Here is a 15,064-nt window from a genome sequence, read left to right on the forward strand (position 1 = left end):
AAGTTTTGATTTTCCAAAGACAAATGCCAGGATATCAAGGTGGAAAAAACAGTTCCTTTTGTTTTAGAACATTGTCTCCATAAGAATCCACATCAGCTCAAAACCATTCCTTGCATAGGCAACATTGGGAATCCCCAGTACCGATCAGAGACGCTAAGGATAACACTGCAGATAACCACAGAAAGCATGGATGGGGATGATACATGTGTTTTATCATTCAAGTTTCTCTTGATTAACTTAACAAAGTTAATTTAATCATTTCAGCTTTTGCCTTTCTTTAACCCCATGCTGTTCATACTGTTTTCTTTGTAGTCACTGAACAAGAGACTAAAGTGCCCAAGAAAACCATCATCATGTAAGTGCTTTTTTTTTTTAACAGTCATGTTTTGACTTGCTGCCTATGCATGATCCAATAACAAGCCTGTGTTTATTGGCTGTGCAAGTGTGTTCATTCCCATCCCATCCGATTTCTTGGTATTTAGCGTTATAAAATGTAACAACCTGAAAAATGTTTCCATCCCTCTCAAAAAGCAGGAACACTCGCATTTAGACTCAGTCTGGGCCGAATTCTTCCTTCAGAGATATGAGCACAGATCCCACTGATGTCAATGGAAATTGCACATGAGTTTGAGAAGGCAGAGTCTGACTCAATCACATGAGACATGACATTGTTAGAAGCAAGTTCATGGCTTGGCCATGAAAGCAGATACTAATAATTGAATTCTTTGTACCCTTGTTAAATTATGATGAGCGCGTATGAAACAACAACTGAAATATACATATAAACAACAGCTGAATGCCATCTTTTACTTGTTTTATCATTCTTGTCTATTCTTATAATCTTCTAGTCATTTATATAGCACATTGAGTACCAATGGCTCCATGGAGGTGAGTAAGACAACAGGTCCGGGCACCTAAGAGTTTTCAAACTAAATAGCCACTAGGCAGACCAGGGTAAAGTGGGGAAGAGGTGCTGCCTTTTGCTGTTTTCCTTTGACCTCAGTGGCAGCTAGATTGGGTTCTTTGGGCAGTGGCGAAAAAGTTTTACTTCTGCAAAGAGCAGAACCCCTAGCATTACTGTCCAGACTAAATTGTCATGTGCCGTATGTAAAATACCAGTGGGTTAGCTAGAGATTATCCAAGACACAGTTTTAGATACCACATTCAGAAGTAGCCCACAAGAATGAGTCCTTGTTGCTCTTCCAGGGATTGCCCGGGGTCAGGCCATGCAACAGTTTAAAGCTTTTACCTCTGTGAGCCTCTGCTGCAGTAAATCAGCAGACAGAAGGACAAAGCATTTGGTTTTGGATTTCTTCTCGGTCATCTGGTGATGTCAGCAATCTTGTTCTAGTTCTCGCCTTTTTAAATTGTCTTTTAATTCTCTCCAGCAGTAATACACTTCGTTAAATATTATTCAACAAGCACAAAATGCCATTCAGTAAACTGATGACTAAGGTCCCGATAAGTAAATTCTACAGAGAATACTGAGTTAAACCTCTGAGGGCTTGACTCAATGCTTAATGAAATCTTCAATGGGAGATGAGTCATGCCCTAAGTATGTATCTATGAGGATGGCAATGTTCAAACTTTACCAACACGGAGCAAGTTAATGCATAAATTTGGGACGGCAGGCCCATCTTGCTATAGACTGAGGCGTGGAACTGCCATGTGGAGCTGGGGAGTGAGGCTGAAAATATGAATTCATACTCATTCCTTCCTGGGTCCAGTCCTCTTTATTTATCTTTCAGTTGCTTTGCTTTCGGCCTCTGGCTCTGCGCTTGATGCTAGAGGCTGTGTCTCAATGAAAAACAAACTTGGCTTTGCCTCTCCTGTTTCCCCGGACCAGCCACCTCTAAATTTGGGGCTGAGACTCTTTAAACCCAGGCTGTTGTGCTATTTAAAATGTACATTTTTACATGTGGCTTTTTCAATGTTACGGCTACAGGAAAAAGTCAGGGGAAAAGGACTGCTTTGTTGGAGAAGTCTGGGGAAGCTGATATTTATCCCAATCTGTACTGCAGCGTGTTTGAGGTCAAATTCTGCCCTGGGATAGGTGCATCCCATTGACATCAGTGTGTATGTAGCCAAGTGCATATAATATAGACCTCAATGTGCAGGAGTCCCTGTTGTTCTGGGTACCTCACCATACCTACAGCAAAGCCAGTAGAATTATTCTGAGAAATAGTGAACATGCATTATGGGCCTGATCCCGTACTACTTAGGTAAAACTCACACTGAGGGTAGGATCAGGTTCCGTGCAGTATGCTAGCCCATCATCATTTTTACTGTGAAAATAAAGAGAAAAATAAACGCACACACTCTTATGGCAAGAGGGAATACTAATGTCTTGGCATGGATAGCTTCTTCAGGAAATATTTCAACTGTCTGTCCTTTCCTTGGCTTCCCCCATGTGCTTAATGATCTTGTAACACTGCTTTTGTGTGTGTGAAAATGCAGGTCTGTGATCCATGCTGTTGATTGATAGGTAAACAAACCCTTTCTTTGTGACCATTCATTTTAAGCTACAAAAAGAGAGAATATGTTTATAAACAAGAGGTGAATTCCTGACCCTATTGAAGTCAATGGGATTTTTGTCATTGACTTCACTGGCTCCAGGATTTCACCCAAGGAGACTGGATCAGTGGGAATGGGTTGAACTCTTTGAGTGTCTTTGGGATCTTTGGATGATACTGCTATATGACTGCAAAGTAATACTGTTACTGTTCTAAGAAAATCATTGATACTAGTCAGTGAAGCAGCATGCAATATAGCAGGCATCTAAAAGAGAGCTCCTTAGCTGGACATACTCAACATGCTTCTTTGCATTCCAAGTGTGAATGGATTTGGAAACCATTTGGATGGGACAGCGCAGAGCTCTCTTGACAGAAAACCTGATTCTGAAAGTGAGTTGAGTATGTGTGTGTCCCTCTGAAACTTAAATGCTCACAAAATTGGGTGCTCACAAAACTAACCCCACCTTGGTGGCTTTGTCCACAATGGGTGTATGCTGAGGGAGTGTGGATCCCAGAACGATTTTTGGCTTCACGCAAACTCCATTTCAACCATTTTTGTCATCAGAGAGGAAACAATAACCACTGTGGTGAAGACCCCAAGGCAAAAGCGAAAGATGTCTCCCGCCCGTCCTCCTTCAGGTTACTCTCTCTCCCGCTCTCCAAGATCAGAGGTGCTGACCCCAGAGCCAGTTTATGTGACAAAGGTCAGGCAACCTACACATAGGCATGAGCCGGAGGCCACGCGGAAGACTGTCATCCCTACGCTTTTTGTGACAGAGCCAGAGGACAGACAAGGAGCGGCAGCTAGAGCTTTTGTCGTAGAAACCAAGGTGGAAGAACAAAAACCCAAATGGGTCGAAGTGGAGGAAATAATTGAATTCAAGGTGAAAAAATCACCCAAACCTACGAAGAAAAGAGGAGCTTCCCCGGCAAAGCCAGAAAAAGATGACTCAGGAGTACTGACATTCACTATGCCTGGCCCAAGACCTAGGCGTTCCTCTGAAGATGACCCAAACACAAACAATTCCAACAATAAATTAGTGGAGCAGGACAAGTCTTCCCTGCCTAGAGACAGTCTTTCAGATGTCGACATCCCGACCCTTGCATATGGAGCAGACCAGGAAGGAGCTCCAGTCAACAGTGAAGAAGACATAAGTTCTCCGTGTGGGTCTGAACAGTTAGGAAGTAGTTCATTCATTGACTATGGGACTGACGGAAAGAGCTGCATGCAGGAAGCAAGCAATGATGATGTTTCAGAAGCTACTTCCCCACTACTTGCCTGTGTGGGTGAACCCTTTGTCTTTAGCTTGGAGACAGCTGATGCAGGCGAGCCTAACCTTCCACCTTCACCGATGAGCAGAGGGGTGAAGGAAGAAGCTGATGAGTTAGATAAGTCTTGGACTGCTGAAGGGGGCGTACCTGATACAGTACAAGATGAGGATCTTCCAGAGGAAGATAATGTTATAATTGATGAGCCAGAGGAGCTAAAGACGGATGACATTGGCAACCGAGACCCCAAAATCCTGACCCACAATGGAAAAGTGCTAACTCTGGAAGACCTTGAAGATTACTTTCCTGAGGAAGGTGAGACCTATGGATGTGATGATCAGAACTACGCAGAAGACAAACCCTGTGAGATCTCTGTGCTCCAGACAGAAATTAATGAACTGACGGTGGGGAAGCCGGTGTTGCTAAATCTCGGGAGACCTGTTGTTCCTAAACCCAGGCAAAGCTTTTTCAGCAAGTTCAAGGAGCATCGTCCTGAAGGAATGTTCATGTCCGCATCCAGAGTAAGAGGAGTGCAGTCCGTGGGTCCGTCTAACATTTCTTTCCATGTGAGTGAGACATGCACTGCAGCAGCCGCACCTGGTGTGCATGCAGCAGCGGCAGCAGCCTCACCTGGACCTTCCTTCCAACTGAAACCGTCTTTCTGTACCGGAGTCCAGCTCTCAGCGGACAACGGACAGTCCAGCTTTAAAACTGAAGTTTCCACAAGAACCCTCAGCTATGGAACGATCGGCGAGCCTGTTATGTTGCACATCAGCACGGAAGACCCCTCCCAGAGCTGAGCAGATACAAGCAACATTCTTAAAATCAAATAAAAAAAATATACATAAACAAACAAACAAAAACATTCTAGGGCGGGTGAGATTGGTGGTGAGAATTATAGGGCAACACCTAAAAGAAAAATACCTGAAGGAAAACGTATAGACCGTGATATGTAGAGCTTTTCCAGTCTTAAAGGGAACACTTCTATCAGTTCAGTTTATGATTGATCCTGGTGAAAGCATATCATTCCATAGAGAAGTGGGGAGAGGCAGGTTCAATAGACTTAGGGTGACCTGCCTCTCCTACTTGTGACAAAAATATAAATAAGCCCATTTTTCTTCAAGAGTTTAAAAATTACTTCAGCTCTCAGAAGGCGAAGTCACTCAGTGGTGAGACATTTAAGGAATCTCAGCTTGGCAATGCCTTCCAGCAATCAAGAGAAGGGAGGGTAGTTTCATTGAAGCATATCTTCTGTCACTGTACATGCCAGACAGACAGCAAAATAGTTTGCACTGTTTTACTTTTACTAAATGCTGATGGGACAAATTAGCTCTACCAAAAATGTGTTCATAAACCTTTTAGAATATGCAGTCGGTTTAAATGATGATTATATATTTTCCAGAGAGTGAAACCTATAGAAGGTACTACACTTATTAGGCAACACTACTGACTTATGACTTAAGAGACGGTGGAAATATTTTGGGTGAAATTCTGACCCTACCAAAGTCAATGGCAAAACTCCCATTGACTTCAACAGAGCCCAGTCTCACCCCTTGAGTACAACTGCGTTCCACCTTTATTAAAAAGGCCATCATTGTTCATCAACTACTTTTTGTTAATCTTTTAAGATGTATGCGTTTCTATGGTTCTGCATTCTTTATTCAAGTGCAGTAACGCTATAAATCATCTAAATGATGATAGAGGTTTGCATGATCTACACTTAAGAGTATTGATTAAAGGAATGGACAAGTTAATGCAATATCTATAATCCAGATTAAAAACATGTGTAGAACCACAAATAAATTATTTCATAAATGAACAATTACTGTGTGAGTAGAATGGTTAATTATGTCTCCTGTACATATTAATGGTTAAATTTCGCCATTAGTGATTAAAGTTTCCTAATCTGCTAATGAAAATTTACCTATGAACCATATCAAAATTGCAGGAGTACTAATACAATTAAAACCCTCTTCAAGAAACAACTGTTTAAAGAATACATCTGACAGAAATTTGGGGGGGTTGTGCTTCAAGTTTTTTATGGGTTTTTAATGTACTAGGCCATTTGAATACACTGCCAATGCAAGATGTACCATTATACTGTAGCCACTTTGGTTTAGCTATGTTGTAGAGGTCACCCTTTATCATAGACCGGTGTGTTTCTCTAGAGCTTTGACACAGAGATCTCAAATGCATGATGGTGGCTAATCCAGTAAGGGTATAATTCTGCAAGGTGCTGAGTGCCTCTGAGAGGTGTTGAGCACCCTCAGCTCTCACTAGCTTCAGTGAAAACTGATGTTGCCTAGCACTTTCAGAAGGTGCTCAGTCCCTTCATCAGACTGAGTTCTTAGAGCTAAGTTCTTGTCCCACTTGAAGTCAGTTAAAGTTTGCCATTGTTCTCAATGGATACGTCTACACTGCAATTAGAAACCCACCCCTGGCCTGTGCCAGCTGACTCAGGGTTCGGGCTCAGCAGCTGTTTAACTGCAGTGTAGACGTTCGGGCTTGCCCTGGCTCTGGGCCCCTCACAGACTTGTAGAACCTGGGCTCCAGCCAGAGCCTGAATATCGACACCACAGTTAAACAGCTGGTTAGCCCGAGCCCCACAACCCTGAGTCAGCTGTCCCGGGCCAGCCACTAGTTTTTAAATGCAGTGTAGACATACCAGTAGGACCAGGAATTGGCCCTGCATGTCTGACATTGTCTCTGTGACAGAAGATATGAGAAAAAGAAACAAAACCTTATGTAAGCTGAGTCGCATGGTAATGTTGCTAGAAAAAAAAAAACAATAATTTTTATCTGGATGGTACAGACCAGGATGTTAGAAGAATGCTAAGAGACACTTTGCTTGCTAATCCTCTTTAAGAGGATTAAGTGAGTTTTCTCTTAGAACATCACATGCCAATGTTTTCAGTCTTGATGTTACCTAACTAGATAATGTGAAACTTGATCCCGTGTTCTGCAGAGCACTGGCTAAGAAAAGGTACGTCTAACTTCAAAAAGGTGCCGTCACAAAAATTACAATCCTTGTTTAAAGAGCTGAACCTGGAACATGTGATGGCTAAAAGTAATTCAGTAACTTAATGTTCTTTTTCATTTCAGTATCTAAAGGGTATATTTTGTACACAAACGTGCACTAAATTTTTGAAGTTTGAAAATTTCTCAGTGACTATAGGTGGTGAAAGAAATAAAACCTCTTTTATGGTACTATCATTTGTTCAATAACACCTCATTGGTTTATACTGTATATTTTATAATTAAGCTATACACTAGCTATATATTAGTTCTTCACTTATGAGAAATATTGCACTATTGTACATTGGAGACTAACAGACATACAAGGGGAGGAAATATGTCTGAACTGAAAATATTTCTATTTGATTGGGCCATATTCTGATCTCAGTTACTCTGATGTAAATCCACAATAACTCCACTGAAGTCAAACTTACACAGATGCAACTGTGAAAAGAATTTAGCCCATAGCCATCTTTAAGCAGAAATAAAATAGATCTAGGTCTGTCAAGATATACAATGAAATGTGGAGTTATTAATTTTCTCTTGACCTGGTTTTTGCTTAGTAATCACTTTTTTAATTAAATAAAGTTGCATTTCAAATGGTTGTAGCAAAGAAATACTTATATTTCTGTTGATCAACCAAAAGTAACTAACATCTGTTTACATTTTCTTTGGAAATTTAAACAAAAAATATAAGTAAAAAAGGAATTAAAAATCCTATCACGGTACTCTATTTTTAAAAAATGGAAAAAAAATTAAAAAGTCCTTTACGTTTATTTTCAAAGTATTTTCCTAGAGGTTAAAAAGTATGCTTGTAAGTGATTTAAAATGTGTAGATAACTAAGGATAGGTGTGGGACTTTATTTCCTGTAGATGAAAACAGTACACTGTATTAAAATTAACACAAAGAATGTTTTACTGCCATTCCCACAGGCAAAAGGGTGTGAAAAAGGTGGAAACTTCAGTTTGTTTGAGAGACAAAAAACTAAAATAAATCTAAGTCAAGATATGTTATTAGATGCTCTAGTGCATATCAATAAATGTCTTGCATCAGCTATCATTGATCTCACTTGCTTCTGTGTTTTTGTTTCTTCATGGTAACTGGTTCTCTCTTGAAGTTAATGAGAGTCCATAAACGTCAGTGGGAGTTAGTTGGGACCCCAACTGCACTCCTGTATTTCCAGGGGTGAAAGTAACTTAAAGGACTTACCCATATGCCGGAGTCCTGAGTGGGGGGCGTGGCCTCAACCGGAAGAGGCGGGGCCTTTCAATATTTAAAGGTTCTGGGGCTCCGGCTGTGGCTGGGAGCCCCAGGACCTTTAAATCACCCCAGAGCTACCAGCTGCAGAGGTGGCTGGGAGCCCCTGGGTTCAGGGGCGAATTAAAGGACCTGGGGTGCCAGCCACCACGGAGCTCCGGGCCCTTTAAATCACTGCAGGAGCCCTGCCGCAGCTACCCCGCGGCAGCAGGGCTCCGGCAGTGATTTAAAGGGCCCGGGGCTCCGGCAGTGGGGCTTGGGCGGCACTTTAAAGGGCCCAGGGCTCCCCGCAGCAGCCGGAGCTCCGGCCTTTTAAATCACCACCAGGGAAGCCGGTCCAGTCTGGCACAGCGTACCAGCTCTTGCCGGTACGCTGGACCGGACCGGCTTACTTTCACCTCTGTGTATTTCAGGGCTACTGCACTTGAGTTGCAAAAGTGCTGAAGTATTGTGAGAGAGCCTGTTTTAGGGAGATTTCCACCCAGTTTTGTGAAGTGAAGAATTTTTGGGAACTTTGTGTCAGCATCCTGGGGGCTTCTCTGAGTTGAATTTGAACTTCAACATGTTTGAGCTACTGCCGTTCCTTATCAGGTTAAATGTACAGTGCACTGAAAGGGACACATCAGGTTTAAGGTTTACAATAAATAGTTCAGGGTTTTACAAGCGGGAAATAGAGGGTGCACTAAGAGTTTGTTTTCACTGCGTTGTTAGCTCTGGTTACGTGCACTAGGGTGAACTCTCTTGGTCAGCCTCGCTCAAGTGAGAGCAGTCACACTGCAGAACACTCCCGCTGCGCAGAGTGTTTGTATTAGCAACACAGAGTAGATGAGTTCCCACTGCATTACTAGTCAGCAGCTCTCATGATTGAAGCAATATCGTAGGCCAGCTAGCTTAAGTGTAAAGCACCATTTAACTGGAGCTAGACACTTTTGGGTGTTCATTGAAGTTGAGTTAGGGACAACGCTCAAGCTATCCCTCGAGCTAACACGGCAGTGAGGTAAGAAGATTTAAGCTTGTGCTGCTAAAGAATTGGGTATATTTTGTCTACAGTGTCCATTGTTTATGTCTGATCATGTTTAATTATCCCTGTGAAATTAATCCTACTTAAATCGGAGTAAATTTTCTCCTAAAGGGACAGTGTTCACCACTAAGTATATTCCACTCATTTCATAACAGTTCACTTTCAGGTGGGTGCTGAATTGGTAGGTAATCTCAGAAATGGTGCTTCCAGATCAGTATTAACGCACACAGGCGGGGCAGTATGGTATGCAATCGAGGGAAGCTTGACTGTCCTGTGGATAAACAGAGGGCTTCAGTCTCCAGGTCTGCAGGTCTAGCACCTTTCATCACCACTATACTCACAAAGAAAATTAAAAAGAAATTAAGAGGCGACACCGTCAAAGAGGGCTGACCCAAGGTGGGACCTGCCTTTTTTTCCCCTTAGGTTTGTGTGTAAAGTTCATGTTGCCCTAGTGATTTCCTGTAAAAGGGGAAGGGAGCAGAATCAGAACAAAAGCTAGTGTTTCTTCTTCTGCGAATAAGAAATAAAACATGTCCGCACTCCTGAGCAATACTAAAAACAACTGAATTCATGGGCTGGGGGAAATAAAACCATTTTTGAGGCTGGAACTGCCCGTGAATGAAGCATGGAGAACTTCACAGGGAAAGATAGACTGAAGAAAATGATGTTTTCCAGTGGGGATTCTGTATGGAGGTAGACACTTGGTACAGTCCATTAGCGATAAAGAGCTATTGATACTGGTGATATGACCATCTTGCTTTTAACACAGTTAATTTTTTCTCCATTCCGCAGGAGTCATATTTATTGGTAAAAATATTTGCTGGTCCGATAAAACTAGTAATCATACTTCCTACTTCATGCATGAGCCCACTCTCTCTCTTTCTCTCACCCTGACCTGAAAGCAGTCCTTACACATTGACTCCAGTGGGCTTGTAGGATCGGCCCTTCCGTCATTTATAGATCATTCTGTGTAGGGTCTACATTGTGTAGTGACCAATCAGGATTGGTGCCTGGAATGCCTGTAAATTACTGTTTTTCACCGGCGCACCAGTTTCATAGGAATAGAATTTTTTTAAATTCTATTTTAAGGTGGGAAGTATATTTAGAATAACAAAGTTATGAGCAACTGAAAATGGATGGCTCTAATAAAGACGGTTAGGCAACCTTAACATGGAGTAAATAATCATTTGGTTTGCATTGTTCATTTTACACTTGAGACATCCCAGTGTGCCTTACAAAATGGGGGTCAAATTGCAGACACAGTGTCCAGCCTTCTCCTGGGTTCATTGACCGACCTCTGGCAGATCCCTGGGGGGGCGGAAGAGCCTGTCCCTTTTTTTACACCTTGCAAACACTTGTACAGCTCGTCACACCCATAAAATCTCGTAGATTTAAACTGAGTTAGATACTGATTGTGCTGTGACTGTGAAGGGAAACTCCACTATGTACTTAGCCGTTGCTCAGAGACTGAGCCTTGGGCTTGAGAACCAGTTTAAATGAGTGAGATAAATATTGGCTATTTTCGGAGATTTATACCTTCTGCCTATGCCTGTGAGCTCCTTGAGCCAGGCACCATGTCTGCTTCCATACTTTGCTGCCACTCAGCAAATAATCTAGTAGACCAGCCACCAGCAATAGAGGGATTCGGGTTCTACATTTCTACATTGCTCAGAGGTTTGAGCATTGGCCTCTTAAGCCCAGGGTTGAGAGTTCAATCCTTGAGGGGGCCACTTAGGGATATGGGGCAAAAATCTGTTGGATGATTTAATTGGGGATTGGTCCTGCTTTGAGCAGGGGGTTGGACTAGATGATCTCCTGAGGTCCCTTCCAACCCTGATATTCTATGATTTCATTCTGAAGGACTGCTCCACCACAGAGCCTCCCTTAAGTCCTATGCCGCCCCTCGGTACTGCCCAGCCACTGCAGTGTGCTGCACAGGCATGTTGCTTTAGAAACAAATCTAATAAAAATAAATTAAAATAACTCTCAGATGTCCCTTAGTGCAAAGCCCACTTCTCCTCTTGGGTTTCCCTGAGGCAAATGGTAACATAAAATATGATATCACAAGCTAAGAAATAATCAAAATATTGTATTGGGGACAGTTCCACATGCTCCCCAGCCATGCCCCTCTGAGTGTGATGGGGTAACAACATTGACACAAACCCTCTCTCCTTCCTCTCCTCTCCCAATGCACAAGTCATCCTGTAACCCATTCACTCCTCCTTTCTCTCCATGCAAGAAACAAGTGGTAGAGCTTTCATTTAAAATAATAACTTCAGTTTTGTTGCACAAAACACTGCGTTAGCACAGGAGGTCAAACCAGGGTTCCTTCTGTTGATCTGATGAACTTAACACCGTGTGTTTTTCCTCTCACTCATCCTCCCTAGGTTGAGTCAGCAGTTTGGTCACCTCCACCACTATGTATCACCTAAAGTCCGTCGCATCTGGTGAGAAGATGTGAGTGTACATAGTGTGTTGAGCCATTTGCAGCAGAATGAGCAGAGTCTCCTGGACATTCATTGTGAAGTCTAGCTAGACTCCGTCTTTCTGGAAATAAACATTTGCACATTAGCTCTCTATTGCAGAAGGGGGAGGGGGAAACTTGAATGCAAATGTTTGCTCTGAATTACATTGTGGATCGATCGATACTGAACTTTTCTTTTTATTCTGAAGAGAGAAAAGCTATTCTTCTTGTCTGTAGGAGAGGTCTCACCACAGTCAGAGCTGGAGACTTCTGTCCGGGCCTCACTTGAACGTGCAGATAAGGAAATAAGGATGGCCCTGAAGAAACTCGTGGATTCTACATCACTGCATGTGACTCTTCCTCCAAGCATGAGAGGAAAGGCTGGTGGCTTTGGCGTTCTTGAGTCCACAGCTTCAGATACAGAAAATAGGCATCCGGTGATAGTTCATGAAGTCAGCACACAAACCCAAAGTGCTGGAGGTCATGGTAGGTTTGGGTTGAGTTTGGGAAATGTCCCATGGATGTTAGACACAAATGTTGCCCAGACCAAAAAATGAAGCTCTTCTCAATTCTATATCTCTTGGTGTTCTAAACAGAGATGGGTCCAAGATACAAAATTCAGACACCACAAATTGTGGGGGTATCCAGACCAGGGCTCATGATGTAAATTGGGGCATTTGCAAATTTGGATCTGAAGCTGAGTTTGGACTTTGAATGTCCCCAAAGTTCACGAATGGGGGGATGGTTCCATGTCTGGGGTTTTAGCCTGGGGTCATCTTGAATTTTAGACCCTGAATATATTATTTGTTTATGTTTACTGAGTGTCATAAACAACATGGTGATTCAGGCCTTTCTACTTGAAATGCCTTGGCTAAATGCTACAGACTTTTTAGGCTAGAAGGGTATTAAGGATTTATTTGCATTCAATTTACATTGTAGCCCTAATAGAATTTTGAGCGTTTTCTTCATGAGTAAAAATAATGCCCTGTATAACTAGAGTCAATTTATTTCTTGCAAAGAGAACAAAAGCTTTCATGTTTGTGTTACTGTATGTTATTTTTTAAAAATGGTAAATACGTTTCATTTCTTAAATCTTGTAAAGAGCCTGGTGAATACTACAGCCCTTTCATTCTTCACCTTTACTAGCTGCCATAATAACTAGAGAACCGTTTTGTCTAACCCATTGTCATTTTGTGTCAAGTCATAATAATTGTTCTTAATCCAGTGTGGTCTTAAAGGGACACTGTCAAGTAGCTTTTGGCCCCCAAATCTAGATTTTTGTTAAAAAAAATATTTTGTTACACAACATAATGAGCGTGCAAACATTTCATGGAATCAAACAAAATAAATTACATGAAAATCTTTGGGTGCTACTTATTCAAAGGCTTTCCTCTGCAGTGTTGGAAACCCAAACCAGTAGCATTCTGCCAGTGCAGGAGAACCAAAAAAATGATTATAAGGAGAAAGTGAAACAGAATAGTTTAGTTCCTTGACAGTAGCTCAGGGAAGTGCAAAAAAGGAAACCAGCAGCATACAAAGGTGAAAAAGTAAATTAAGTATTTTTAACGTTCTTTCATTTTCAATGACTTAAGACGCTATTAACATGGGTATGTGCTTTTTAGAAATAGAGGCTTATTATCTTGACATGTGTCCCTTTGATCACCTGATTCTGAATAAGAACAAGAAGGCAAATATTTCAATAGCACTGGTAGTAAGAAAGCATTGAATGACGCTCCTACTCGTCGGTGAACTGTGGGCTTTGGTTGGATGCCATTAAATAACAGTGCTCTCTAGTAGAGCTGCCCAATTAGCTTACTAGGAAGAGTCACTTCTCTTTCCAATACAAGCTATCACTAATGATCCCCAAGCCACCTTACCAAAGAATGACAATGCTTCTCTTCCTCTGCACTCGGCACTCTTCCATTGCACAGGACATGGCATTCTTCACCCTTATAGGTAACCCTGATGGTACGTATCACAAGGTGATTAGTTCTTGCTGGAATAGACTATCAAGCCCATTTTGGAGGAAACACCTTGATTAAAGAACCCACCCATCTTTTCATTTCATCATATTTCTGATAAAGAGAGTCTGGACCTGATTCTGCTCCCATTCATAGCAGTGTAAATGAGGAGAACTTCCATTGAAGTCGATGGAGTTATAACAGTGTAAAAGGTGTGACATCAGAACTAGGCCCTCTTTACAGTAGTAGCACATATTAGAGCCTGATTTTTATCTCCTTTGCACTGGTTTTACATCAGTATAATCCTATTGACTTCATTGGAGTTACTTCTGATTTACACCCGTGTGAGTTGACAATCAGTCCAGTAATTGTTGGTGTACCCTAATAATGGAAGCATTGAAATTTATCAAGAGCCAAAATTTGTCATTTTCATTCAATTGGCAAGCTGGAGGACAAACTCAGTCGACTATTTCCCTTGAATGTATGTAATTGATCAACTTGTTTGCTTCACACATGCTGGATTTTTTTTCATTTCTATTTAAATTTTCTTTGTACCTTTCCTATTCACGCCTGGGTGTTTGCTCACAACAAAAATCCTGATGCTTTTGCCCAGTCAGCCATATTCGAACATCGATCATTTGTATTTCACTGAGAACACTTTGTTTCACGTAGTCCTCTGAAAAGGGCCAAATTCTCCTCTTAGTTACGGTGATTGAACCCCACTGAAGTCTGATGGGTTGTTCTGCTGGAACTCAGAGCAGATATTGATCTCAAAGATGCGCCCTTGGTTTTAGCCATGTTGTCCTATGTAACTAGTCTAACAGGTCCTGTTTTCATTGTCAGGCAAAGAGCAAGACAGCACTGGGAAAATTCCGGATGAGAAACTGAGTGAAACAAAGTCAAGCCCAACCGCTTCGCAAAAAGAGACGACTGCTGGAGCTGCAGGAGGTCAGGAACGCACTATTCCCATTACCAGGTAAGCATAAACATCATGACGCTTAAAGCGTTGAATGGAATTCTGAATGTGTGTTTGTCCTTGAAAAAACTGCCCTACAATCCAGTTCTCTCTAATGTTGTAGTTAGTAGCTTGAACTGAGCTGAGTAGATTTAACATAAGAACGACCGTTCTGGGTCAGATCAATGGTCCATCTAACCCAGTATCCTGTCTTCCGACAGTGGCCAGTGTCAGATACTTCACAGGCAATGAACAGAACAGGGCAATTATTGACTGATCCATCCACAGTCATCCAGTCCCAGTTTCTGGCAGTCCCAGGTTTAGGGACATCCAGAGCATAGAATTGCATCCCTGACCATCTTTGCTAATAGCCATCGATGGACCCATCCTCCAGGAACTTATCTCATTCTTTTTTGAACCCAGTTATCCTTTTGGCCTTCACAACATCCCCTGGCAACAAGTTCCACAGGTTGATTGTGTGTCGTGTGAAGTAGTTACTTGTTTGTTTTAAAACTGCCTGTTGATTTCATCAGGTGAACCCTGGTTCATGTGTTATGTGAAGGAGTAAATTGCACTTCTTTATTCACTGTCTCCACATCATTCATGAT

At 42.0% G+C, this 15,064-nt stretch overlaps 1 protein-coding gene across 5 annotated transcripts in view; it reads left to right on the forward strand.

The window, feature by feature from the left end:
• Positions 1-15,064, forward strand: part of OBSCN (obscurin, cytoskeletal calmodulin and titin-interacting RhoGEF) — a 266,409-nt gene that overhangs the window by 244,884 nt on the left and 6,461 nt on the right. For 3 of the 5 annotated variants that reach the window (XM_065582591.1, XM_065582592.1, XM_065582597.1), the window contains 2 exons: positions 313-355; positions 3,079-7,861. In XM_065582591.1, the coding sequence (XP_065438663.1) occupies positions 313-355; positions 3,079-4,582 (1,547 nt within the window). In that variant the 3' untranslated portion in view covers positions 4,583-7,861. Of the gene's footprint in view, positions 1-312; positions 356-3,078; positions 7,862-11,777; positions 12,027-14,344; positions 14,478-15,064 lie in introns of those variants that run through there. The other 2 variants (XM_065582593.1, XM_065582594.1) reach the window with 2 other exon arrangements.

Source organism: Chrysemys picta, chromosome 2 (assembly GCF_011386835.1).
Source record: "Chrysemys picta bellii isolate R12L10 chromosome 2, ASM1138683v2, whole genome shotgun sequence".
Lineage (NCBI taxonomy): Eukaryota > Metazoa > Chordata > Testudines > Emydidae > Chrysemys > Chrysemys picta.